At 50.7% G+C, this 25,175-nt stretch overlaps 9 protein-coding genes across 9 annotated transcripts; 8 read left to right on the forward strand and 1 right to left on the reverse strand.

Moving 5' to 3' along the window:
- Positions 1–8,601: 8,601 nt before the first annotated feature.
- Positions 8,602–8,931, forward strand: BO94DRAFT_540266 (uncharacterized protein). The gene has a single exon (XM_025612878.1). It carries the CDS (start codon positions 8,648–8,650, stop codon positions 8,825–8,827), a length of 180 nt encoding a protein of 59 aa, XP_025462091.1. The 5' UTR covers positions 8,602–8,647; the 3' UTR covers positions 8,828–8,931.
- Positions 8,932–9,680: 749 nt separating this feature from the next.
- Positions 9,681–10,566, forward strand: BO94DRAFT_303274 (uncharacterized protein). The gene is made up of 3 exons (XM_025606763.1): positions 9,681–10,095; positions 10,149–10,382; positions 10,497–10,566. The coding sequence occupies exons 1-2, from the start codon at positions 9,789–9,791 to the stop codon at positions 10,319–10,321; spliced, it is 480 nt and encodes a 159-aa protein (XP_025462092.1). The 5' UTR covers positions 9,681–9,788; the 3' UTR covers positions 10,322–10,382; positions 10,497–10,566.
- A 1,063-nt stretch (positions 10,567–11,629) lies between these two features.
- Positions 11,630–13,137, forward strand: BO94DRAFT_560975 (uncharacterized protein; the record flags this gene model as incomplete). Its single annotated transcript, XM_025614191.1, has 6 exons — positions 11,630–12,060; positions 12,125–12,210; positions 12,265–12,490; positions 12,550–12,630; positions 12,684–12,743; positions 12,804–13,137. 6 exons carry the CDS (start codon positions 11,630–11,632, stop codon positions 13,135–13,137), a joined length of 1,218 nt encoding a protein of 405 aa, XP_025462093.1.
- Positions 13,138–13,951: 814 nt separating this feature from the next.
- BO94DRAFT_540267 (uncharacterized protein) lies at positions 13,952–17,298 on the forward strand. The gene has a single exon (XM_025612879.1). It carries the CDS (start codon positions 14,354–14,356, stop codon positions 17,132–17,134), a length of 2,781 nt encoding a protein of 926 aa, XP_025462094.1. The 5' UTR covers positions 13,952–14,353; the 3' UTR covers positions 17,135–17,298.
- Positions 17,299–17,338: 40 nt separating this feature from the next.
- BO94DRAFT_540268 (uncharacterized protein) lies at positions 17,339–20,720 on the forward strand. Its single transcript, XM_025612880.1, has 3 exons — positions 17,339–18,048; positions 18,106–19,911; positions 19,956–20,720. The coding sequence occupies exons 1-3, from the start codon at positions 17,704–17,706 to the stop codon at positions 20,436–20,438; spliced, it is 2,634 nt and encodes an 877-aa protein (XP_025462095.1). The 5' UTR covers positions 17,339–17,703; the 3' UTR covers positions 20,439–20,720.
- BO94DRAFT_303416 (mRNA splicing protein SMD1) lies at positions 20,396–21,421 on the forward strand. The gene is made up of 3 exons (XM_025606764.1): positions 20,396–20,746; positions 20,796–20,845; positions 20,914–21,421. Exons 1-3 carry the CDS (start codon positions 20,733–20,735, stop codon positions 21,213–21,215), a joined length of 366 nt encoding a protein of 121 aa, XP_025462096.1. The 5' UTR covers positions 20,396–20,732; the 3' UTR covers positions 21,216–21,421.
- Positions 21,422–21,627: 206 nt separating this feature from the next.
- Positions 21,628–22,598, reverse strand: BO94DRAFT_579367 (S-adenosylmethionine-dependent methyltransferase; the record flags this gene model as incomplete). Its single annotated transcript, XM_025615266.1, has 1 exon — positions 21,628–22,598. The coding sequence occupies exon 1, from the start codon at positions 22,486–22,488 to the stop codon at positions 21,628–21,630; it is 861 nt and encodes a 286-aa protein (XP_025462097.1). The 5' UTR covers positions 22,489–22,598.
- Positions 22,599–22,757: 159 nt separating this feature from the next.
- Positions 22,758–23,442, forward strand: BO94DRAFT_540270 (LYR motif-containing protein). Its single transcript, XM_025612881.1, has 4 exons — positions 22,758–22,937; positions 22,967–23,040; positions 23,127–23,226; positions 23,291–23,442. Exons 1-4 carry the CDS (start codon positions 22,811–22,813, stop codon positions 23,377–23,379), a joined length of 390 nt encoding a protein of 129 aa, XP_025462098.1. The 5' UTR covers positions 22,758–22,810; the 3' UTR covers positions 23,380–23,442.
- Positions 23,443–24,084: 642 nt separating this feature from the next.
- BO94DRAFT_540271 (uncharacterized protein) lies at positions 24,085–25,060 on the forward strand. The gene is made up of 4 exons (XM_025612882.1): positions 24,085–24,429; positions 24,459–24,530; positions 24,611–24,720; positions 24,774–25,060. Exons 1-4 carry the CDS (start codon positions 24,123–24,125, stop codon positions 24,939–24,941), a joined length of 657 nt encoding a protein of 218 aa, XP_025462099.1. The 5' UTR covers positions 24,085–24,122; the 3' UTR covers positions 24,942–25,060.
- The last annotated feature ends 115 nt before the right edge of the window (positions 25,061–25,175 follow it).

Here is a 25,175-nt window from a genome sequence, read left to right on the forward strand (position 1 = left end):
GGTTGTATGTTTCCTGGTGGTGCTTCTCGGGGTGTATCTGACCAGTTATTCAACATTATCCCATGAGAATCACAAAAAGGGCCATCTAGCCATCGCGTGGCTGAAAAGCAGACACATCTTGCGGGCTTATGGGAGCTACTGAAAAGGTGGAATTGATCATTCCTTCTATCACGAGCTCGCCTCTTCCTCAACCTCGTCCTCTTCCTTCGTTACCTTCAACTTCCGTCCTTCTGGTTCCGTCCCTGTCTCCGTCGGCCGTTTTCCTTGTTTCGCCGCCATGCCCGCCCGTACTTCCTTCGCTGTCCTGCATGAGACCCTGGCCTGCTATGGGCTCTCTGTTCGTGTGTCCAAAGCCCATCTCCGGGAGATGTGGCCATGGGATCTGGCCGATCTCATTCGAGATGTCGACCTCGCATACATCGCCTCATTCTCGAAACAAAAATAAAGAAAGAAGAGCTCGTTCGATACCAGCTGCAGGGCGTTGGCAATCAAGCATGTACAGAACAAGTGGAGGCAGTATCGAGTCTTGCAGTTGAACTCAACGAATGTAACCCGACGCGAGGACAGATCAAATAGAGTGGCAGATGGGTCATTTTAACCACCACACTGTTCTTTTGGCCAGATACAATCTCCCACAGCAAATCGACACATATTTGGAAGTATATGATTACTCTGCTTTCTTCGAGTCGTATCCTGCAACGTCCGCTCTATCTGATATTATATACTATATACAACTCAACATCAATCAAATATCTTCAACAGTCACTTTCCGAGCCATTTGACCAGGTCTGAAGAAAAGACTGGACTCCCGATTGTGAATCTGGATAGAGAACATACAGATCCGTTTTATAAACAAGCTGACACCCAAATTCCAGATATAAATTGCGGAAGGAAACACCTTGGGCTTTCCAGGTGGTTCGAGGGAGTCAACTACAAGTCAGTTACTCACCACTAGATGACTATTATAGTCTCTATATAGAAGTTTACCGATAGGCAACCCAGATTCTGACAATGAGTCTATGCACTTGAGACCAGATAGTCCCGGCTCTATAATGCAAGTGTTTTTCTCTTTCCTTGACATCTCAAGCGAGTGGGATCTTTGCCTCCACAGAATAATATACAAAAGAGACGGGGGTATTATTCCAGTCATACTATCAGGAAAGGCGGTGAACCATCATTCATAGTTTTCAACTGAACACAAAGACCGTTCTGCGGCTATCACGATATGGTTGCAATAGGGTTGGATATACTTTTCACATTCACTTCACTCTTCTGTTACATCATCCAAGGCTCCACTAATCTTTTTTTTCTTTATATCTTTGTGTTTCTTCTTTCTATCTTCTTCGTTCTTCCTTCTTCATTCTTCCCTACATCTTCTAACTTACGTCGTCTTCGCCTTCTTCCTCCTTGTCTTTTATATCCAGTACACCTCTTCCCAGCTTTTGCTTCGACTCCTTCTATCACCAGCGCCACGTCGTCGTATACACGGTTAGCATTATCTTGTTAGTATTAGTAATACTAACAGCTCCATAGAAAATGTGACTAAGTCTATGGTCAAGAAATATTGGTTTGGCTTTTTTTTTTATTTGAGATCTAGTGTTGTGTTGATGAATCTTGCTGCAGCTCCAAGGCCACCTTGTTATTGTGTTGTGGAAACAGTGCCCGTTGACTCTGGAGATGATTTTGCTGAAGGCCGCAAAGTCTATCACCCACTCAAGGTATCCTTCACTAACGATGGCTAGAGATATCTCATCTGGTACAACATGCTGAATAATCCATCTGATGGGTTCATTAACAAAGACAAGACATACTTTCGTCCACAAAAACCAGACTTGGATGGCGTCACAGTTGAAAGAGAAATGCCAAGCCAGATTCAAGGAGAAGCTGGAGATTATCCTACAGAACATGGTTCATTATGTCCAGAACACTACGTTTAAACTCCTATATGGTTCACGAACCCCCTAACGCGTCATTTATTGACATGACTAGACCTCGACGGGCATGCTAGGAAACCCATGCGACCATCTGGCTGAGATTCTGCAATAGATCGATGAAGTCCACGATATCGAGGAGTGGACTGCCCAAAACTACAATACATAGTGTACCATTGTCTTTGACTTTGTCAAGGCTTTCAGAGATGCCAAAGCAGCCTACACCATGGGTCTCCGCCTTACCAGCGCGAGGAAAAGTGTATGTTATGGGAATGATCTTTCCATGAACGATCTGCTAATGGATTTCTAGATTGACATCTACACTTATCTGTAGGATCTGGCTATTCGTTGTTAGTCTGTGGCTCTTCAGCATCTGTATCCTGCTCTGGATGCTTCGCAGAGGCAACTCCGACTTTACACCAAGCAATCGATAGTAGAGTCCCCTCCGCGTGTGAGTCATGGAGTATTTTGAACAGAGACACACTCTACCCCGTCGCCTTCTCTCTCTCTCTCAAGGCTGCCACTTATTAAATAATGCTGAGTATTCCCAATTCCAGCTATTCATCGAACAAACATGTCTGAGAACATGGATTAGATTTTATGGGGTAACCCTTCTCATGGAATTAGACTGTCATGTTTCAGATAGTTCCGGCTTTTTATAAGTCGTGCCGTCCTTGGTACTCGAAACATATACTTCGCGTGTACTGTTAACAGACCCCCCATCAGGGATCCTATGGCATCGGCACACTTGACAAGTCTAGGTCTATATCTCCAGGAATGAAGCAATCAGGCTTCCAGTTGATGACTCCAGCTGCTGCTAGTTTGATTCTACTTGTGTCAATTACCGCAATACACTCCCTCGCTGATATTATCTGGACGTGGGATATGTGTGATGGTTGGATCGTACATCCAGAGTATGACGCCTGCTATCCTGCCTATCTTTTGATCATTTGGGGATGATGGTTAGACTTCTTGCTACCATTACGCAGTGTTAAAGATTGTTTATTGGATGTAATCCGTTCCTATATTGTTCAAACCGCATTGATGTCTCAACTGTTGGCTTGGGTACTGTATTGGACCTAAGTTAAATGCGTTGGCAGTGCGGGATTCATAGCTTGTGGGCGAACGGCTAGTGGCATGGTAGCAGGATACACATTAGTATGATTCCTTGCATCGATTGGGATTCAGTCAATTGATATAGATTGGTGGTTGATATTGCCTGTGGCTGTTTGTGGGTTATCAATGATGATTCGGGATATCTGTCTGTCATAGTAGTATTAGATGGCTGTAAATAGGAAACACATCATTTGAGTACTGAACAGAAGAGGAAAGTTTATTGGGATAGAGCTATCTTGTGTTCTCTGGTGAGTATTAAGTAAAATGTAGTTGATGGCTGTTTTCGAGATGTTATACCCTCATCCCGAACTGGGGATGTGCGTGTTTAGTAGGGACTCCCAACGAGTATGGGACTGAGGATCGAAGAAAGAGAAACCGGATCTTCCCTGTTTATAGTAGACCGGAGAAAAGAGATATTTATCGTCGAGCCTCGGAATATGTTGAGCTCACTCGTGTTGTTTGTGGTTGTCTTCTTTGGGCGTGAAGTTGTCCTCGATTGTAGGATCCATGTCATAAACACCCTCGTTCTAAGTTTAGGATCATATATCTTCTATACCTCTATTCCATGTAGAGAGAGAAGACTTCCCGGGGCGACAGTCTTAAACCATCATCATATCAAGGAGTCCCCATATGAGGCTGATGAGCCCGTTCTCTGGTCCAGATACCTCAGTCCTCATCACAATCCCTATCAGAACCGAACACAGAGATCTTGAACTCCACATCGTATGAGCTTGATGTTCGTTTCCCGGGTATTCGTGGCCCTTATCACATCCCACTCTATTGCATCCGCTGTTAAGAAGTGCTGGACAGGGCGAGCCATAAAATGGAAATAAGGGCAGTCTGGATGACAAGTATGTTGATTTCTGGGCCGTTCAACCTGCAGAGCATAGTATGTGGTTAATATTGGGTCAAGATCAAGAGTTGAAATCACCATGCCTGTCACTTACCTCGCAGAGCGATGGCATGTATGCCACAAACCCATCCTGCACTTCTTATCAGCAACATTCGTAGGACAGACTCAACTAGGTGCTATGATCAAGAACAACGATGAGTCAACATACTCTTCATAATGCAACACAGGGGCTTACCGTAGCTCATGATGCCAGCTTCATCCTCGACAATCAAGCCATTGTCGACTGGACCAGGGGCGCTGAGAGTCGCGAGAACAAACGTTTGAGTCCCGGATCTCTGAGATGTCCGCGTAGCTCAGGTGGATAGCGTCAGGCACCTGTCCTGCTTCTGCTGAAGGAAAGGAGATTATTCTTGGACTATGACATTATCAAGAACAACAGGTGTTGAAGAGCTGATAAAGAGAAGACAAGATAGGATGGAAGATCGAAGATAAAGCGGGAGCGAAGGAAAAACGGTGTGGTATAGGCCAGCACGGACATTTACCCGCCAAGCACCAAAAGACATTCAGTCTCCTTACTTTATTCATGTCTTAGTAAAGGTGAGTATGTGGATTTATAAACTTGTGTCAATCTGTGCCACAAAACAAATGTGTATATAAATGTTGTATGTGCATGAGAAGCAAAAAAGCCACATATGGCATCACACTTGTACTATATTGACCTGAATCTTTTCGTATTGGCCCAAGGCACGGGTCACTATGAAGCTAAGCTGACGAGTTCGTCTGATATAATCCCACTTATTGCAAGCTGCTTTTGAGATAAAGAGGGCGATAATCATTTCGAGTCTTTCTGTTAAGTCACTCTATCTTATGGACAATTCTATTGTACAGTGCAATGTTTCCAACACAGCAAAATAATATAATCAAGATGTTGTACTTATCTTCTAAACTACTAGATAGGAACACATGCTGGACTCTTCAAGTGCATCCTGAATAGTGGACCCCTTTCCAGTTCGATAAAATAAGGCTGGGTCTCTGCCTATTTTCTAGTTCCTTCCTTTCCTTCCTGCCGTCCCGCGTTCCTTTCAACCAAACTTTTGTTGAAATGTTTGCTGAGATCTAAGCCTCGCATAATACAAGGCTCATACACTATATGGTGAGAAAGTGAAGCTGTCTACAGACTAATAGACTAGAAAGTCAACAACTCCGGTAGTAATATCGACAAAATCAGCCTTGTTTTTGATGAAGTCTTAACAACTACCTGATTGCCTGTTCAATTGACGAATGAACCAGCCACAATACTCACAGTTATAGGAGAAGACGATCATATGAGACAAAACTAATATCCCGACATGGTCGTCATCATCATAAACGTCACGAAACACTCACACAGAGTTCAATCCAATCCAAACCAACACAACATCCCATCTCCCCACAGTCCCCAACCCCCAATCCCTCATTTCCCAGCACCGCGTACCACCTACAACTACACCCACACCCGCACCATATCCTCACTCACCCCACAAACAAATCCAAATGCAGTATCCCGATACGATCATATTACTCTACCTACTACCTACCTACTAGGTAACCACCACCTGCCTACATCATCATACCTACACACTAAATATACCGCAGGAACACCTTCATCTCCCCTGACCCAATTACACATCCCCAATATTTCAATAGTCCACGTAACCTAACCCAATTGCATCCAAGCCTAGCCAAGGAAACTCAAAGTGGATCATCACCATTCATCATCGAGAGACCTGTTCCTTTTCTTTTCTTATCTGCGTGTCTTACGGGTATCTTCGGAGTCAATCAATACTAACCAGCTACTTACATACTGAGTTAGGTTTAGGCTTTTTTTTAAGGCTTACTCAGCGGGGAAGTTGATTAATATAGATAATACCTATTTATTTATTTATTGTTTTTTGGGTTGGGGGTATGGTTGTGGCAATTGAAGAAATTGATCTGAGTCAAAGGTGGTTTGGTTGACGATATCGGCAGACGGGATGGGATGGGATAGGTAAGGTAGGTAGGTTAGCGGGTTTGATCTTCGCGGAATGTCTCAGACATCTGCAATATCGAAGAGTTTATTTAAGTATTCCGGAACTATCTACCTAGTACTAGTATCTAAGAGCAGTGAAGTGAAGTGAAGACAGGTTGATCTGCACTTGGCAGGTATGAGATCCTGGCAGATCATCGGGGGATGGTAATTTCGGAGGGGAACTAGGGGTCTTCATCCATATTGAATACATAAATACGCCGATGATCCTCCTGCGTAGTCTTGTGTTGTAGATATATATGTATATATATACCTAAGTGCAATTTAAAGACGAATCCACAATTGGGCAACCCGTAGGCTGACACACCCTGAACCTTTTTATTATTATTATTATTTTGTTGTACTGTGTAGGCAGTACTCGGAGAATAATCCCTTATCTTACCCACTCGACGGCCGAAACCAAAGAAATAATAATCAATCAAAGTTTTCCACTAAGGTATCAGGGAAAATGGTCGTGCAAGAAGAGGAAAGGAGAAGACAGAAGAAAGTGGTTACCCCACCACGCAGACCGGTAGACACACCCCCACAGTAAAGGGAGGGACCACGAGAGAATGACGAAATCGTGCGCATCTTAGCCCGATCACTGGTTGAAGTAGATATTCCGGCCGGAGAACGGCTGATGGTGGTTTGCAAGTCGTCTTGTTCTCTTAGTTCGGTCAACTAGGGCGAAAGCTTGGACTTTTGCAATTGCCATTTCACACATGGCATGTTTTCATTACATAAATGACGAGGTTGTATCCATTGTTGGCTTGGACCATGTTCCAGACACGTCGAGAGTCTAGACTACGTAACGAATGGACCACCACCACCACCACCACCAACATATAACTGAACTCTGTTTAGCGCTGGCCGTTCCAGTGGTGTGGTCTGTGATGCAGGGTATCTGTGTTGGAGGTCCATGTTGGTAACTCGTACCTACAGGCTGGCTGCCTGGGACATGTGCGTCGCTGATCCAGGAGAGTTTGCCGCCGTTGTCTGCTTGGCAACGTGTGTGGTAACTGTGGTTGGGTGGATGTTCGACTAGTATCTGTCTGGTATCGAGTCTAGGGAGTATTTAGTATTTAGTATCTGCCTACGACCTGCAGGCTGTCTGCGATAAGGCGCAGAAATTGATGGGCGGGGCTTTCCGGTCTGCTGATAGGTGAACCAGACTCGGTGGAATTTAGACTGGCGATACCACGATCGCAAGGCGCTTCTTGCTGGCGGCTCATTACCCCCCAAGATTGGACCATCTCCTTTGCTCAGCCGCTCGATCCTGGCGCTTAGAGCTCGCGTAGGTCAAAGATGGATGGTTTTGGTCTAGGAGATAAAGAGGAATAGACGAGCTGAACTGCGGCCGAAAATGGTGGTCATTGCGAAGTGCGAGAGGCAGGCAGGGGAAATGGTTAATTTAAAAAAAGGGAACTAACAAAGGCCGTCGAGGGAGCCAGCAGATCATGCGATCGAGTGGTGGTAGTAGTTCCTTTCCCCCCTCACCCCCCTCACCCCCCTCCCTTCCTAGTAGTACGGAGTAGCCTCCCTGGTTATCCCGGCATGACCACCCCTGCAAGCCTTAATGTGAGCAAGCGACCAGGTTAACTAGGCGAGGTAGCAGTGCTAACTTGCCTAAGGTACTACCTCAACCATGTGGCCAGTCGGCTACCCACCTCAACGGCTCCCATCTCGGCCACCTGCGCCGCTGCGGAATCCTAGCAGGATCATTAAAAGTGCCACAGCACGTGGAGGGTTTGATCCGATCGCCGGATCCTGGCTAGTCTGGCATTTATGAATGCGTTAGATAGAAAGGGTTGCTGAGAGCCTCCCAAGTTCCAGACGCTGGTGACAGCGCAGGCGTATCGCGGGGAACTCCCCAGGAGGAGCATGCGCAGCCTAGGAGCAAATCCTCCCACGCCAGCTGGCTATGGCTGCTGCTGCTGCTGCCGCTGCCGCTGCCGCCTGCGACGTCGAAGCGCTGGACTGTGCACAGTTCTCGTCTGGTCTCCGCACGACATCCACGAGGGATCAGGCACCGTGGAAAGCGGAAAAGATCCCAAGGCGCTTCGGATGGCGGTCGCCGAGCAGGGGCCCCATAATTCCATGACGCTGTCCAAGTGTCAACCACCCATGGGATTCCCGGGTGGAGCAGGGCAGCAAAGCTAAATGGACGGAGGAAATTGGTCAATAATAGCCCTGGTCGTAAACGGGGGAATCGGGGGACTCCTCGTGACACGTGTGTTTTTCAGCGCGGCACTCGGAGGGGCGAGTTAATCTATTAACCCTTGGGTTTAGACGGGTTTAGACTGGTTCCGGCTCTCCTCCCAACCAGGGCAGAATGCAGTGCAGGTGGATCGAGTGCAGTGCCTCGAGAGGATTCGCTCGGTTACTCCAACGCCTGGCGGGCGGTTAATTCAATTTACATCCACTGCCTCCCGCCAGAGAGGGAGGTTCTTGATCCTGGCCGATCATTGCCGTGGCGGTCAACGCAATCACAGGATCGGACAATCGGGCCCTCGCCATGCTCCGGATGCTGAGGGGCGCAAATAAACGTGTCACGTAACTGGTAATTGGTAGAGCGGTCCACGGGTCTGAGTCTGACCGTCTCGGCCAAAGCGCCTCCTCTTGACTGACTGACCTCATCGTTAGCACCGTCCGTCCTCCACCATTTCACCGTTAGCTGCTTTCAGGAATCAGGACAGGCAACATATGCGATCCTCCGGATCTGACAGCCCCGGCTGGTACGAAGTAGGTAGACAATTTGCTCTCTGGATCGTCTTGTCCTCTCTTGGGTGCGCCCCAGCCTCGACCCTAGGAAAGGTAGCGGAGGGGCCATCATCTCGCCTGGAGTTTTCCAACAAGCTAGCAGCAGGTCCCGAAGGTAGGTAGATTCATGAGAACAAAGATGAACTCAGTCCGCTGAAGGTGACAGGAGGATCCGTGAGCTTGCAGCGATGCCAAGCTGTCGTCACAGAAAGTATTCGTTCGAAACCAGACTTGTCGATCTCAATGCGTTTGATCACTGTCAGAATATAGTACGAAAAGGATGTACACCTCCGATCCAAAGCGTACGGGAAAACGGTAAGTGGGCATGGCTATGGTGTGCTGGATGCATCTGCATCATCCTCATCATCATCGTGTTCCAGGGGGGGCCGTCTGGCGGAACAATCCAGAAAGACCCTTTTTCTTTTTTTTTCCATAATATTTTATTTTAGTATTATTTCAAAAGCCGGCCAGGAAAAGGGAGACGAAGCCAGAAACACGCGATAACCGTCCAAGGCCCGAAGCGGTAAGAATCGGGATCCATAGCGTGGCTGGCGGCCGCTAAGGCAGTGGGGGCCAAAAAAGAACAGGACAAAAGTTCTGAGCCTGACGCACCCGCCAGAGACTAGCCCAGTGGTTTAGCCACCGCTAGACGAAACATTGATCGGGGCCTATTGCTGGTGATCGTGGGAAGGAAGGGAATCCTCGGGGGTGGTGGTGGACTCACCCCCCTGCTCTGCCTCCCTGGTTTAGGGGGATGAGGGAAGGAATTAGGAAGCATCATGCATCGCCCCGGGGAAGGAATTAATTGAACCGCCCATTGCTTATCGCCATGTGGTCCCGGATCTAAAAGGCCATGCCTCGCTATCATGACGATCTCGCACGACTCCACGTATGTCAGGCGGCGTCGTTCGTACCCATCCACCCTCCATACACCCAGCCAGACTGCCCTTTAGCCCCGGCGGACTCGTCCCAGACCCGCCTGCAAATACGAATCAGGGTATTGGATTATCCTGCCATGCTGGAATTGGCCCCCAAATCACCCGGATTCGACAACTAATCCCATCGACACCGTCGTTGAAGGAAAATGAGCCGAAACAAATCAAAGCATCATCGGGCGGGGGGCTTGTTAATCATTCACTTGATCCATGTTACTGGCGGTGTTGCTCATACACCCTTAGCTTCCCTCCTGGGGCTGGAAACCATTTCTCTAACTTCTACCTTCCCCAAATCGAGAGACACTGGGGACAGAGGGGGGGTCGAAAAAACTAGTTTCACCCGGTCTTCCCACTATGCCAGGAGCTTGTTTCTGTCTCCCAGGCGGCTCTCAGCCCAAAACCCGCCATCTCCGAGTCTATTCCTGTCGTGGCTGTCACCTCGCGAACGAAGTGTTGGTATGGATCATCAGACCGGTTAGGGCGATACGATTGCTGATGTCCATTGCGAGTCTCCTCTCTCCCCGTCATCTTAGAGTGGAGTCGCAAAGGAACGGACAGGGGGGGAGTCGAGTTCTGGTATTGGCAGGCCCGGCTGCGATTGAGCTGTTGGGACCTTCACGTGGCGATGGTGCAGGACTATCCCCTATTGAGTACCCTGACTCAGAGCCGGAGGGAAGCATAATCCGACTGGACTCTGGAGTGGTCCAGCTCGTCCGGAGTAAAGTAAAGTAAAGTAAAGTAAGGTAAATAAACTCAGAAAATGAACCGGGTTCGATCCTAGCAAAAAAAATGTCCACCCCCCGATGGGGCTGGGTCGACGTCTAAGTCTAGCTAGCACTCCTAACAAATTTTAATAGTTATTTATCCAAAAGGGACGTTCTGCAGTGACAGGACCCGCCAAACACGACGGATGATTCTCCGTGCTATCAGACCACAGGCGGGAGAACCATAGCGGCTGCCAACGATGCGACCGATGGATGGACAAGGCCAAGGAAAATCCGTGATGGGATCGTCTCCACGCCCAGGGACCATCCAAGGAGGAACCGTCCTGGGCAGGTCAAGCGTGTTGGTTCGTGATTCCCAGGAGGGAAAGATGGGCCTGGATGGAAGTCTGGGACGGTGGCAGTGAAGGGGAAGCTTGGTTGACTAGATAGTAGAGAGGATAGATACACGGCGGTCGATGATTTGAAATAATAATAATGAACGGACAATAATAACAACCAAACCAACCTGTCCCAATAAAATAATAATAATAATAATCCATCTCAAGGGGAGCTTTCTTGCTTCAGCTGGAAATTAAAAATAGCGAGAGTTGACGGTAATGCGTATACGAAAAATCGCGAATCAGCGTAATTATCTGGACCTAGTGGCATAAGCCCAGGTATTCCATACCTACTTTACACATACACACATACACACACCCACTTGTCGCTCGTTCGCCCGCCATAAGCTGCCAAACTCCAGGACGAACCACCTGGTAATCTTCGGCCCCCGTTCGTTGCGCTTATTCCATCGCTGGACCACGGAACGTTAAATACTCTCTTCTAGCCAGTCTTCTGGAAAGTCCCCAACATATCGTCCTGATTTATCCAGATTCCGTCGATCCCGTCCGTCGTCCTGGTCAACCAACCTTACGCGGTGGATATAGTTGCTTGTCGAGCCGGAAGGATCCTCTGCCTAAGCCTACCTAACTGACTGTATGTTCTCGTACCCTGATTTGCTTCCCTTCGATCTAGCATCCGTTGGATTTTGTACTTCTTCCCTTCGTTCCCTTCCCTAGAATTGCATCGGGTGTGGAAAATCCTCCCCAGCTGACCCTCTGCCTCTCTCTTTCTCTCCCTCCCTCTCTCTTTCTTGTGGACTTTCTCTCTGCTTTCTATTCTTCTTCTACTACTGCTTCTTCTTCCTCTTCTTCTCTCCTTCTTATTCAACTTCCATCCAGCATCTGTTCCTCTCTCATCCTGGTTCTCGCTCATTCTCCAAAGCACCAATGTTTTCCAATGAATTCTATCACTCACCAGCGGACTCGCATGTTCGTCACAGGCCATTGAACGAATCAGTTCAACAAAGTTGGAGATTACCATCACCAGCATCTGCACCTTTTGTCCTGGATCTTGCCCATCTGGACGACTCGGCTCAGTTGAAGTCGTCAGACCCACCAGAAACCACAGTTGCATCGACCCTGTCAGGCTGGTTTCCTGGAATACCAAGTCCAGGCTCGGTCTTTAGTTCTCCCCGCAGCCAGAGATCCAGCATCAGCTCAGTCGAAGGACAGAGCCATCTATCATCATTACATCCGAATCAGTTCTTAGCCAGAACACCTTTCCCATCGGAACTCATCTCTCGGGACTGTGAACCAGCAAGCTCTCCTTCACGCCTGGTTCAAAGAAGTTCCCCGCAAGCCATTGCAGAAACCTCACAGTATGTGGAAAGCCCTCATATTTTTCCGCTTAGGTGCTTTGTACTGAAAAGTCCTTGTCATCAGGACGTCAGATTATCAGTTATTACCTCAGTCGATGCATCCCGGATCAGTAGCATTTCTGACGACCAACATGGCACACAACTCGCAGAGTATGTTTCAGAGTGCATTCTCATAGCATCACCATATACGCTAACGATGAGCAGATTACAGCTGGCAAAACCGGCCGCCACAACCTCTCCATCCCACTTCAATGGCCATGGACCAACAGTCATATCCCCAGGCACATGCCCTCCCGCCACAGCATGCATATCCCGCTGCATACCAACCTCAGCACACTAGCTCCCAGAGCTACTATCAACCAGGACTCCCTTCCTCACATTATCTTTCCTCGCAGCCAGGTGTGCCACATAGCCGACACCAACCCCGAAGGTACAGACTAGCATTCTAGCAAGCCTGTCAAGGACGAGAAACTGATACATTCTCTGTAGTTCTTCTATCCCATACCCGTACCCCAGCGCTTCCGTGTCCGGCAGCCCACCCACAATCCCGGACCCATCTTTCACATCAACGTGAGAATATCGATCGTTTGGAAAGTGGCATTGAGTGACTAACAGATCGGTAGACCTCCTTCCTACCTTGTCAATCAACCAGACTACTACTTAACACCAAACTCTTCGATCTCGTAAGTAGACATCATGATGGCCGTGTCGTGAGCTCATGTTCTAACGATTTGAACGAACAGACAAACCCCCAACTCCATGCCTCAACCACACGCCCTGATGCCTGCGGGCACCGTATACTCCTCTCCCGATTCCGCACCCAGCTCCTCAGACCAAGATCAACAGGTACGAGTCATCAGCTTTCGACCCAAACCTCAATGTTGGGACCACGGATGCAACGGCCGTGAATTTTCCACCTTCAGCAATCTGCTCCGACACCAACGGGAAAAGTCAGGGGTGGTTGCCAAAGCAGAATGCCCCAGTTGTGGTGCTGTATTCACACGCACCACCGCTCGGAACATCCATGTTGCTCAGGGGAAGTGCAAGGGCATAGCCAGGGAGCCGTCCGCTGAATAAATGCCCTAAAAAGCACTAGCGTCAGGGGCTATAACGAGACATGAGTGTCTAGCACTATAGGGCACCGCCCAAGTCGAATACGGGCAAACATCCAAAGATCGGGCAGCAGCTAACCTGCAGCGTATTCTACCCTCACCCGTCTAGGCGACGGACGCAGAACAGATACATCTGTCATCTGTACAGATGGTGTGGGGATCAGAAGAGGGAAAGACCCACACGGACTTGGCCGATGGACACTGCGAGGAGTGTCCACTTTTGCATATCAACTTCTCGGAACGATTATTCTTGCATGTGTCGTTTTCTTACTTGCATTCGTTTAATACCCTGTGAATTACCTTACTAGATAGCCAATTTTTTATTCCAGGCTGAACTTTTACCCATAATTCTACAATTCAAAGATCTTCGTTGCGGGCAGACGGTCACAACGACTGCCACACCTCGGACAGGACTGGATCCACGTTTGGTCATCACGACGAGGCTAAAGCACTTGGAGCAAAACAAAGTGCTAATGATGACGCTGCAGTAGTGAGACGCCTCTTTGCCGATGTTAGCCTGATCCAGGACGATAAGCACTAATAAGGCCAGGCATCCTAGATTGACGACTATTGTTCTGCTAGGTTTATCTGAAACAGGACCCCCTGCAGCCGAAGTGCCAGGACGATGTGGCTTAGGCAGCACGCTAAGGCAACACACTAAGCGCCTCAGGCACTAATTTAGATAGTCCAGCACGTGCCGAAGGTGGACCCGTCACCTGACCCAGTCGTGTCGTAAGGCGGATACAACTCGGACCTCCGTATTTACTCCGCGCGATGGACGACCGGATCCCACCTACCTAATACCTACAAGCACCAGTGACTCATCCGTCAGGCCGGCCTCCAAGATGTCGCGTCATTGCTGACTGCCACCCACTGCCCGTTGTTTATTAAACTGCACGAGTCCCTTCCTGGCCCCTCTGTCGAACCATCTCTGACGGTCAATTCGCGCCCACCGCCGTTTTATCCACCCAGTACACTCCAGCCTCAAGATGACTCGCACGGCACCAATCAACTACACCCGCGAGAAATTACATACTACTCTGAGTGCGAGACATATACGAGCCCGTCGAATACGTCGAACTGGCTTAACGATAGCCCATTATTAGTTACTAGTTGTTTTATTTTCTCCATATCTGCACCTCTGTGGTGCCAATTGCCACTGCACACTTGTATCAACCAGCATGGCCTCGGTGTTTACTTATGATCCTGACCCTCCGCGGGTCTCTTCTCCATGGTCCACTTCAGGGTCCTCAACTCCTCAACTGGCAGCGACTAGTAATCGGACGGTGCCTCGTGCACGCTCGAGCACGAACTTGGACCGCGCGGATCCGGACTTGCTGTCCGATTATGGAATCACCAAACTGGAGCCTGAACCACAAGAGGGACCCACCGAGTACAAGCTCCATCTGCTCTTGCGCCCTCGCCGCCCCTATGTTTCCATGTCCACTAGTCACCTCGTAGGAGGATCGTATCATTTCCGGGCGAGCTTGTCCGCGGATAGTCCCACGCCATCGAGTTACGACTCGACCGTGAGGCCGCAACAGACCCGTTCAACTGAAAGTCGACAGCAGAGATTGCAGCATCTCACAACGCAGTTGCTATGGCGCTTGCAGCAGTCCTCGCCCTTTCACTCATCCACAACTGCCAATCTCGTGCTACCCGTTCTTCCGGAGGCGACTCCCCAGTTGGGGGCCACACAAAAGCCGGCTCGCTTACTTCCGGGGCTTGAAGAAAGTCAGGGCGCATTGTATGAAGTTGGTGTTGCGGATGATGGAACGTTTGTTGGACTCTCTCAAGATGAGCTCGAGGAAAGTCTATCCACTCTGCAGGTTATGGCCGCGAGCTTGGGCTGCAAGGTCGATGTGCTTCGCCGAGTAATTGTTGGCAATTGCGAATGGGCCGAAGATCCATTTTCTGAAACTGTGGATGCTGGAAAGGTTCACATGGAAAGTCTCTGGGTCGCCGAGGCGTTGGTGAGTCCTGACTGGGACTTCTACCGCGTTGAGACTCCCCAAAAGGCTCGACTGAAGGGGGAATCGTCTTCGGATCGTGCGAAAGCGGATGACCCGTTGAGTGGTTCTTCCGATACTGAGCAGATCCGTATCTCCATTGCTGGTCCGAGTGCGGTCGGAAAGTCGTCTCTTCTAGGGACTTTAACCTCGTCCGTACTTGACAATGGAAGAGGAACGAGTAGACTACATCTGCTCAAGCATCGACATGAAATCTCGTCCGGAATCACTAGCTCCGTTGCCCATGAGTTAATCGGCTACGCTGCCGATGGAACTAGGGCACACAACGTCGATGTGATCAATTATGCCTCTGGCAATGTTGCCGCATGGGATGATATCCATGCCTCCTCTGAGGGAGGTCGCTTAGCCTTTGTCTCCGATCTCCCTGGTTCAGTGCGCTACTCAAAGTCTACACTGAGAGGCATGATTGGCTGGGCTCCTCACTACGTTTTCTTGTGCATACCGGCAACGTGCGATGACGAGAACTCGCAGGAGCCCGGCCAATCTGCTCTTGAGCAGCCTGCAGACATGGCACTAGCGTTGTCACATCTGCAACTCTGTGCAAAGATGGGTCTGCCTATCATCGTCGTAGTTACTAAGATGGACATTGCATCGCGCTCGGGCCTGCGGAATACCCTTGCCAAAGTACTCTCAGCTCTCAAGTCGTCTGGTAAGAAGCCAGCCATGATGTCTGTTCAAACTGCCCAGACAGTCAATCTACAACACAGTGGGTCGAGAGATACGGACGAGGTAAGGAAACTGATCTCTACGACAGAGAGCTGGACTTCGGCCGTCCCTATCGTACTTACCAGTGCGGTCGACGGCTCAGGCATAGGAAAGCTGCATGCTCTCCTCCGATACCTCCCCATCCCTGCGGGGCCACCCTCAAGAGACGTCTCATTACCAAAGACATTGACGCCTCCAAGTGTACCCGAAAATGTCTTTGATGTCGACGAGGTATTTGCTATCCCACCATCGAAGGTCTACTCAATGGCCGCAGAGCAGCAACGGAAAGAAACCCACGGTGTCGTCCTCTGTGGTCTGGTCCGCTACGGAGCCATCTCAGCCGGAGACGAACTGCTCATCGGACCACTGTCCGACCATGGAAGTTGCCTACAGCGTCGAAGAAGTCGATCGGAAAAACGGATGGATGGCACGCAGCAGCCTAGCTCTTATCGGAGCAGGCCTGTCTCCGGAGACTTCTCGACATCGTTCCTGCAAGGCTCTCTCCCTGGGAAGACGGCTCTTCCCATCCAAGCGCTCTGGCAACGTGTTCGCGCAGTCAGTGTACGGAATCTGCGACTTCCGGTTCAGAAATTAACCCAAGACCAAGTTGGTACGATTGGGATCGAGCCTCTGCCCCCGACAGCAGACGGAGAGCCGCCACGACTTGGGAAGATACGGAAAGGCACCATCTTGGTCAAGCTGTCGACCCCGTCTGTTTCTATACCCCGACACCTTTGGTTTCACACCGGATTCGTGGCCAGCTTTCCGTCTAGTGAATTTGCTTCTTCCCTCTCTCCACCCGTGCTGCTGGGGGGGAATGCCATTGTATACGTAGCGAATGTCCGCACGACGGTGAAGTTGGCCTGCATGGCGCTTGCAGAGGATGAGGTCATCTCGAGGCCACCGTCACCAACGGAGCCGGAGTTTTTCAGTTTCGATGGTGATATTCCCGCCCGTGAACGGGATTCCCAGGCAGGCGTCCAAGAGATGGTCAGGTCGTCTGGCAGTCCAGGACAGGGTGACATTAAAATCACGTTTGCGTTTGTGACGTCGGTCGAATGGATTGAAATTGGGTCGCGGGTGCTTCTGATGCCTGGAGCATCCACGGCGTTGGCGTCTGCACAGGGGACCAGTGTGCCATCAGGGCTTGATGGCTTTGTTGGTCGGGTCTGCGATGTGCTCTGTCTTGAGGATACAGGCAGTGTATGTGTCTCTGCTTTCTTGTAGTGTGATGGTGTACTGGTGTACTGTGTATTGTCAGATAGAAATGTTGGTAATTGGTATATTTCACAACTCGTGATAGTCACGGGTCTGGCCGCTGTCACATCATCACGGCACTAAACCCGAACGGGCGGCCCCAACCACCCTCGGGGCCGGCAAGTGGACGGCGTCCCACTGCGCAGCTCCAATCCTCCGTCCAATCCTCCGTCCAATCCTCCACTTCCCAGTCAACTCTCTCCAGCTGGACTCGAATCTCTACCTACCTACCTAGACTCGTCGCCGTGCTGAGGTGGCATGCAAACCTGAGTTATGCATCCGACCGCCGGTGCGTGATTGGCGATTCTTCGTTGCGGTACCATCTGGTTCGGTCTGGCTGTGTTCCCACTGCGCCCCATCATCTCTTCGACTGCTCTTTACCCCGGATCCGATCCCGTCAGTTCCGCTACTAGCATCCTATCATCACGACGATCAGCCCCCGGTCCAGGACCTTGCTCCGAAGCACCCTGAAATCCAACCGCACCCGGGCAGCTCGAGTGTCGTTCTGTTTGGTGTCTGTCCCGAGCCCCTCAGTCATCATGGGCAGTTATTACGCTATATCCTCCGACACCAATATGGCCGGTTCCAGCTTGTATCTCGGAAATAGAGCCGATTCCGATCTGGGTACTCTATCAGATGAGGACGAAGAGTTCGTGTCCAGTGCCAGCACGACTTCTCATGGGTCCGAGGAGCGGCAAGAGAAGCGATCTGAGGAGACAATCAAGGCAGAGGATATCCCGGCTGCTCCCAATGGCATTCTCAAAACTGTGGACTCGAGAAATCAGGGCGGTCATTCTGGGAGTGGCATGATGCCCCATGTGACAAAGGCGCCTCTCAAGCTGCTGGATCTGCCTATGGATATATTACAAGAGATCATTAAAGAGGTATGCCAGGATTCACAACAATCTTGCTTCGACAGAACTGACACTTCGGTGCCTTAGGTAACGCATACGAATGACCTGACGTCTCTAGCCCTGACCTGCTCCGCCCTCCATGCCTTGGCAATTCCCCAGATGTATTCGCGATTTGATATTGTTTGGCCCGAGACTCTATCGTCCTCGGACCACCCAGCTGGTGTGGACGCTCTCTCCTACGGACTTGCCACGCTGGTTATGGGGGAAGACATCTTTCAAGAGCTACCTCCCAGATGGGCGCACCCGTGTCCTCATTGCGGTTGCAGGAACCCCGCCCCCCGCGACGAGTCGGATAAACTGATGAGAGTACGTCGCGGCAACTACTACGCACAGTATACTCGCAAGTTCTCGGTCGGGAACGGTCCCCTGGCGTGGGTCCAAGAGTACTCTGTGACGAAAGAGACGGGCAAAATGCTGGGAACACTGGTTGCTCTGGCGGTAGCTCGGATGGTGAATCTGGAGACGTTCGTTTGGGACATGCCGACAGGGGTCTTAAGAGATGTGTGGATTGCACTTTCGTCGCTAGCTAATCGGCCCGGTCATGAATGCCGCCTGGAGCGCGTTTGGGTCCGTTGGCACGACAACTCTGAGAATACCATGCGTCCGTTGGCCGGGCCTCCTACCGCATCTTCCGTGACGCTTCCGGAGACGCAAGCTGCATTGGCTGGCGCTACCAGTCCCTCACTGTCACAGAGATATGGGCATGTAGAATACCCCTCTCTGTCGATACTTCCACCACTCAAGAGCCTGAGTGTTCTTGACATAGATGAACCCTCGTATCTCGAAGAAATGGCCGTGCTTATTGAGCGGTCCCGACACCGACTGAAAGAACTTCGTATTGGGATTTCTAACAAGGTCTACCAAGCGACCTGGCTGAAGCCAGCTGGCAGCTGGCAGTTTGAGCAGTCTCGAGCCAATTGGCCTCCAGGATGGCCTAAATCCGGTGGCGTACTTGGGGCTGTACTAGGCAGTTCCGAGGAGCTCACGGGCCCCGAACCGGCTCAGGGGGAGGCGTCCTCTAAGCAAGAGCCACCTGGAAGTCAGCCGGAGATTAGCCAGGGTTTGCAGGCTCATCCTGGCGCCACTGGCGCCTCTCCGGGGACCTCGCCCCTACCGGCCGACGTCGCTGCCATTACGGCGGACCTGCAAACGACGCAGATATCGAATCAGCCAGAGGAGCCTCCGTCTGCCGTCGGGGCCAAAACGTCCCGAGTGGTGCCAAACACTTCTACGGAAGTGTCCTTTGCCGTGTCCGGTGCTGACCATCAGCTGAAGATTGAGACTCTAGAGCTAGAGCGCGTCATCCTGTCCATTCCGGTGGTGTTGCACGCGCTCGACTGGACACGGCTGACCACACTGACGATCTTCCGTTGCGATGGCCACGAGAAGCTCTGGCGAGCACTTCGCCGGCAATTCTCGCCGTCAACAGCTTCACGCTCGAAGCATGGGAAACGCGACGGAAGCGATCAGAGTGGCTCTGAGTATCGGTTGAAGCTCAAGCATATCCATACGGATGCAGTGTCCCCTTATCTGTTGCTGTTTATCAAAGATACTCTTGCGCCCAACACCTTGGAAACGCTGTTTCTGCATGAGGCGCCGATGTACGATTCAATTGTACACATTGACGCGATCTACAAGAACGCGATTCGACCCCACCATTCTAGCCTACAGAAGATCCTGGTGGACAGCACCCAGCGGGCGCCCGGGGGAAGCGAGATGCCCAGTGTCCGATGGTACAAATGGATGTTCACACGCCAGATGATCACTTTTCTTAGCAGTGGACGCATGCCCCGGCTGCGGGAGCTTTCAGTGGCTCTCCACTCGAAGGACTGGGTAGGTCTACTGAACGTTATGATGGCCTCTGCTGACTTTCCTAGCACTACTTCCTACAACGGCTTCCGTATATGGCTCAGCTCCGCTCGCTCCATGTGCCACACATTGCTCGACAAGTGCACCGGGACCCGAAGGAGCTGGCTCTGATGATTCTGGATATCGTGACCATCCGCCCGGAGGTAGGCATTACGTATGTGGGCGTGCAGAACAAATGCTATGAGATCCTGGAGGCGAAGGACGGGGACGCGGCGGAAATCTATGACACGGACGACAATCATAGCGAAGGGTTCGTGCCGGGGGGCGAGGAGTGGGCGGGGTCCGACACCAACGAGGACGAGTCCGAGGACGATGGCGCGGTCAGCGCGATGGATTCGCACTCTGATCTGTCGTCGGACGACCGAGGATCGTCAGATGGGGAGGACTCGGACATGGACTGCCACAAGTCTCGGGTGTCATTCCGGCTGCGGGAGATTTTGTTCTACGATGACAAGATCGCGATCTTCAAGGCGCGGCACGGGGTTCTGTAACTTTCGGACGTGGGCGTTTGTGATATGTTCGGCATTCTACGAGATACCATGAAGCGATTTCTGTAAGCGTTGATAGGCTAGGATATGGTATTGGCTAGATTGAATGAAGCGTAGAGTAGCAGTATATCTACCATAGGAGGGAGGAGCGGTCACGTGCCGGGCGGTCAGCCAAGCTCAGCCAAGCTCAGCCTCTGAGCCGCCATCGCCAAACGACCTCCTCTCGAGAAACTGTCTGAGCCGGCTGTGTCGACTCGCCCACGTATCTGTCGTTTTCTCTTCGCGTAAACCACCACCATGAAGCTCGTCCGGTAAGTATGCGCGGTCTGCCCACGCGAATAACGCGCTGACACCCTCCAGGTTTCTGATGAAGTGCGCCAACGAGACGGTGACCATCGAGTTGAAGAATGGTACATACATACCCACCCACCTCCCAAACCACTCGATTCTCCCATCCACTAACACAATCCCCAATCAGGCACCATCCTCCACGGCACCATCACCTCCGTCTCCCCTCAGATGAACACCTCCCTCCGCACGGTCAAAATGACCCCCAAGGGCCGCGACCCCATCTCCCTCGACACCATCAACATCCGCGGCTCGACAATCCGTTACTACATCCTCCCCGATAGTCTGCCCCTGGACACGCTGCTGATTGACGATACACCTAAGCCGAAGAACAAGGCGCGCAAGGAAGCGGACCGCGGAGGTCGGGGTGGTCGCGGCGGGCCTCGTGGTAGAGGTCGTGGTCGTGGTCGTGGCCGGGGCCGTGGATTCTAAGCGGGGGGAATTTACATTGCGTGGCTTGGCTTTTTATTGAGGATCGGAGTTTTTTTTCTTCGTTACTGTTGCTTGTTATGGCTGGGTGGGTTGGGGATTAGGCTGAAAGTATTTATTCCCTACGTTTATCTGGCTGAGGAGGTATGCATAGATGGCCTCCAGCACGTCCACCTATCTAAGTGGAGTCATCGAAAGGATGAGAGATGATGATGCCATTGGCATGATGACAGGTCGGGTTGAATTGGACCGATCAAGAACTTACTGTACTGTACTGTACCTACATCTAATCCGCATCGCGATGAGAACAGAGAAGAATCCAATCAAGTCGGACTCTACATCCATTCATCCATCCATCCATCCAAACCATTCTCTATTCCCATTCCCATCCCAAAATGAATCCCAAATCCCAATACTAAACACTATACTCCCTCCAAACCCTCACAATAACCAACTTCTCCCACCCCGCCTGCACCCCACTACTCCCAACCACCTCAGCACACCACCTCCCCCCCTCCTCAGCACACTCCCACCGCGAAATCCCCTCCACCACCTCCCTCGGCCGATTCTGCGCACAAAGCAACACATACGCCACTCCCCTCTCCGCCAACACCCGGGGTATATCCCGCAACAACCGGTCCGTAGTCTCCATCCCATCTTTCCCGCCCGCATACGTCAACGAAAGCAAATACGACTCTCGCGCGAATCTCTCACTGCTGGATAGCCCCGATATATCATGGTTGGATGCTGTGGTGGGAATCTCGGGTAGGTCAGGCGTAGGTACATATGGCGGGTTGAATAATAGGATGTCGATGGTTCCGGGGCGGAGAGGGGATGCGAGGTCGCTGAGGAGGGTGGATGTTATTATTGATCTTGTAGTTCCCTTGGGTTCCTTTTCTTCTGATGTTAATGGTGAGGTTGTGGATGTGGTTGTGGAACTGGGTGTGGGGGTCTGTTGTTGTTCATCAATAGCCCCCACGACAGTTTGTCTTGTCGCGACGCACGCATTCCGATTCACGTCCGTTCCGAGAGCAAGAACATCTGTTCGACCGAGGATGTGGTGGGAGTTTGCGGTGAGGAAGGCGAGGACGACGCCGGAGCCGGTGCCTACTTCGAGGATTAGGGGTGAGGGGGGGGTTGTGGTGGTGTCGAAGTGGGATTTTAGCCAGGTGGATTCGGTTGTTGAGGAGAGGGTGTCGAGGAATAGATATGAGTCTTCGGAGGGTTCGTAGATGGTGCTGAAGGAGACGTGGGAGGTGGAGGGGGTGGGGAGCATTTTTTTTCTGTCTTTATTTCGTTCTTGGGTGTTTGGTTGTGGTGCTTCTGTTGGGGAGGGGGAGAGGGTTGGTGGGTATAGGTGGTATCGTATAGAGAAGGACGATGATGACGCTGGTGGTGCTGGTGCTGGTGCTGGGTGATAAAATAAATGCAATTTATGCTAATCTGATACCCATTGACCAATCACATCTCCCAGAAAGTTAACTCCCGCCTTGTTAGCGGCAGTATTACCGCATCTTTCCCCGGACTTGAACTTCCCTCATTTACCTACCTCACCTCCCCTCCATCCCGACACAGCAGCGCAGCATAGAATAAGAAACATGTCCTTCCTAAGACTCGCCCCCACAGCCACCCGCCTCGCCACGCCCTCCACCTTCGGATCCAAATCCAGTCTCTCCGATGCCCTGGCCCTGTTGCCTCCGCTTCCGCTCTACCGACGGATTCTCCGTGTGCATCGGAAGAAACTCGACCCTGAGATGCGTATCCTCGGGATGGATATGTGAAGAGTGAATTTAGGGCGCATAAGAATGTGGAGAATCCGTTGCATATTGTATGTCCTGTTTCTTATACTTGGTGGATGTGGTTGTGGTGGTTGTGGATGGCTAATTGTGGTAACTGTGGTGATGGAATGGGTAGATCGGCTTCCTTACCGAATGGCAATTATATGCTCAGAAACTGGAGGGGGATATGTGGGTGGGGGAGAAGTTGGAGAAGGCCAAGTTGGATAAGATGAGTGGTGTGTTTTCTTCCTTTTTTTTCTAGGGATTTTGGTTGGGAAGGTTGCTAATTGATGGGTGCAGATCAGCAGATTGGACAGTTGTATGAGTTGATGCAGGCGATTCAGAATAAGGATGGGGAGGGGGAGGGGGAGGGAGAGGGGAAGAAATGAATAGTGGGTAGATGAGAAGAAAAGAAGAAAAGAAGAAAAGAAGAAGGATACCCTGATTGTACGATAGATGTGTATGTATATATGAAATAGAATGGATGGTTCTGTGTGTATGTCTGGGGTCATGTCTTGAGTGGAAATAGTACGGATTATGTTGATAAGTAGAGTATAAATGAGCTATGTATTCCTGTATGATGCTTAAAAGTACTCCAGTATACTATGTAGAATACATCCAGAATATCCAACTGCAAGTGAGTATAAAAAGTACGGAACCCACCCGAACATGCCGAGATCGGACTGATAAGCACGGCTAACCTGCAGATATGCACTTTCATCCCACATCTACAACTCCAACTTTACAATCCTCAATTCCATCAATTCAATTAAGAAAAACCCATAGATAACTATATACCAGTAGCCTAGGTACCTACCATCCAACACACCCTAATACTTTATAAAATCCCCCGGAAAAAGCCCCACCCACCGTACCTGAACCCAACTCAACCAAAAACCAGATATAGATATTACTAGTAGTAGTCCACGCCCTATCAATGACATCCAATCGCATCTCCAATCTCCAACCCCACACAACCAAACCCATACCTAGTTACCTACATTTAGTACATATATCTAGGTACCCTCCCTTCTCCTCCCATCTTCACTCCCTTCAATTCAATCCAATCCCTTCACATACCACTCAACCACCCCCTCCTCAAAAAGACAATCCCCCAAAGAAAAACAGCAAAATGCCCGCCCTCCTCGAAGATCCAACAACCCACATCCCCCCCCCCCTCCCTCCCCAAATCTCTCATTCCCATCTCCATCCCCAAAACCCTCCGCGACGGTACCAAAATCACCCTCTACCCCATAACCACCGGCCCATCTTCCCTCCCTCCTCCCTAACCCACTACCTACACGAACAATTCTCCCTCGAGATCGAAAAAGGATGTACTTATCCCATGGAATCGCCCATGGAGTATGACCTCTATCGGAGTTATTGGTTTGGGACGTTTGCCGTTGTTGCGGTTGTGGATGAGGATCAAACCCAAGATGGTGGGGAGGGAATGGGGATAAGGGGAAAGATGGGTTACGGGAGGGCAGAAACTGGGAGGAATGTTGTTTGGGGACGTTTTATGTGAAGCCGAATTATCCGGGTATGGCTATCTCTCTTCATTCAATTGAGGGTTGAGCGGGGGAAGAGGATGGATGGAGGCTAATTAGTATATGTGGATAGGACGTTGTTCGCATGTTTGCAACGGGGGGTTCTTCACCACCCCCGCAGCACGGAATCGGGGTGTGGGACGAGTCATGGGGGAGGGGTATTTGGAGGTGGCGCCGAAGTTGGTAAGTCGTTCTATTCCTTGATGATGGTGGTGGAGGGAGGCTGATAGGTATAGGGCTACAAATACTCCGTCTTCAACCTTGTCTTTGAGAATAATGTGGCCTCGGTCAAAATCTGGGAGAAGCTCGGGTTCCAAACCATTGGCCGGGTGCCTGGCGCTGCTCGTTTGGCCAATAGCCCCGACCTGGTAGATGCTCTCATCATTGGAAGATCACTTGTTTAGGACCACTGGTTATCGCTGGTAACGCTCAATGAATCAATTCATACAAAGACAGATAGATTACCCGCCAAATACAGACCAGTCAGACTCCGCTAAATCAATGCGAGTGGGGAATCAATCTAACAACCGGCATCAAGCAATCTGGTATATGACACCACTGGCTCCCAACCGCTGCCAATGCATAGTACACGAGTGAAGTAATGCAAGAAAACGGAAATGCTAGAAACAATGACCCCG

The sequence above is a fragment of the Aspergillus sclerotioniger genome (assembly GCF_003184525.1).
Source record: "Aspergillus sclerotioniger CBS 115572 chromosome Unknown BO94scaffold_45, whole genome shotgun sequence".
Lineage (NCBI taxonomy): Eukaryota > Fungi > Ascomycota > Eurotiomycetes > Eurotiales > Aspergillaceae > Aspergillus > Aspergillus sclerotioniger.

Bases quoted from the DNA above. Each gene is read 5' to 3' on its own strand.
- BO94DRAFT_540266 (XM_025612878.1), top strand. From the start codon at position 8,648: ATGCGATCCTCCGGATCTGACAGCCCCGGCTGGTACGAAGTAGGTAGA.
- BO94DRAFT_303274 (XM_025606763.1), top strand. From the start codon at position 9,789: ATGAGCCGAAACAAATCAAAGCATCATCGGGCGGGGGGCTTGTTAATC. The intron at 10,096-10,148 runs GTATGGATCATC...GTCCATTGCGAG, and splicing joins ACCTCGCGAACGAAGTGTTG to TCTCCTCTCTCCCCGTCATC.
- BO94DRAFT_540267 (XM_025612879.1), top strand. From the start codon at position 14,354: ATGGCCTCGGTGTTTACTTATGATCCTGACCCTCCGCGGGTCTCTTCT.
- BO94DRAFT_540268 (XM_025612880.1), top strand. From the start codon at position 17,704: ATGGGCAGTTATTACGCTATATCCTCCGACACCAATATGGCCGGTTCC. The intron at 18,049-18,105 runs GTATGCCAGGAT...TCGGTGCCTTAG, and splicing joins TACAAGAGATCATTAAAGAG to GTAACGCATACGAATGACCT. The intron at 19,912-19,955 runs GTAGGTCTACTG...TGACTTTCCTAG, and splicing joins CTCTCCACTCGAAGGACTGG to CACTACTTCCTACAACGGCT.
- BO94DRAFT_303416 (XM_025606764.1), top strand. The intron at 20,846-20,913 runs GTACATACATAC...ATCCCCAATCAG, and splicing joins GACCATCGAGTTGAAGAATG to GCACCATCCTCCACGGCACC.
- BO94DRAFT_540270 (XM_025612881.1), top strand. From the start codon at position 22,811: ATGTCCTTCCTAAGACTCGCCCCCACAGCCACCCGCCTCGCCACGCCC. The intron at 22,938-22,966 runs GTGTGCATCGGA...CTCGACCCTGAG, and splicing joins GCTCTACCGACGGATTCTCC to ATGCGTATCCTCGGGATGGA. The intron at 23,227-23,290 runs GTGTGTTTTCTT...TGATGGGTGCAG, and splicing joins CAAGTTGGATAAGATGAGTG to ATCAGCAGATTGGACAGTTG.
- BO94DRAFT_540271 (XM_025612882.1), top strand. From the start codon at position 24,123: ATGCCCGCCCTCCTCGAAGATCCAACAACCCACATCCCCCCCCCCCTC. The intron at 24,430-24,458 runs GTGGGGAGGGAA...ATAAGGGGAAAG, and splicing joins TGAGGATCAAACCCAAGATG to ATGGGTTACGGGAGGGCAGA. The intron at 24,721-24,773 runs GTAAGTCGTTCT...TGATAGGTATAG, and splicing joins TGGAGGTGGCGCCGAAGTTG to GGCTACAAATACTCCGTCTT.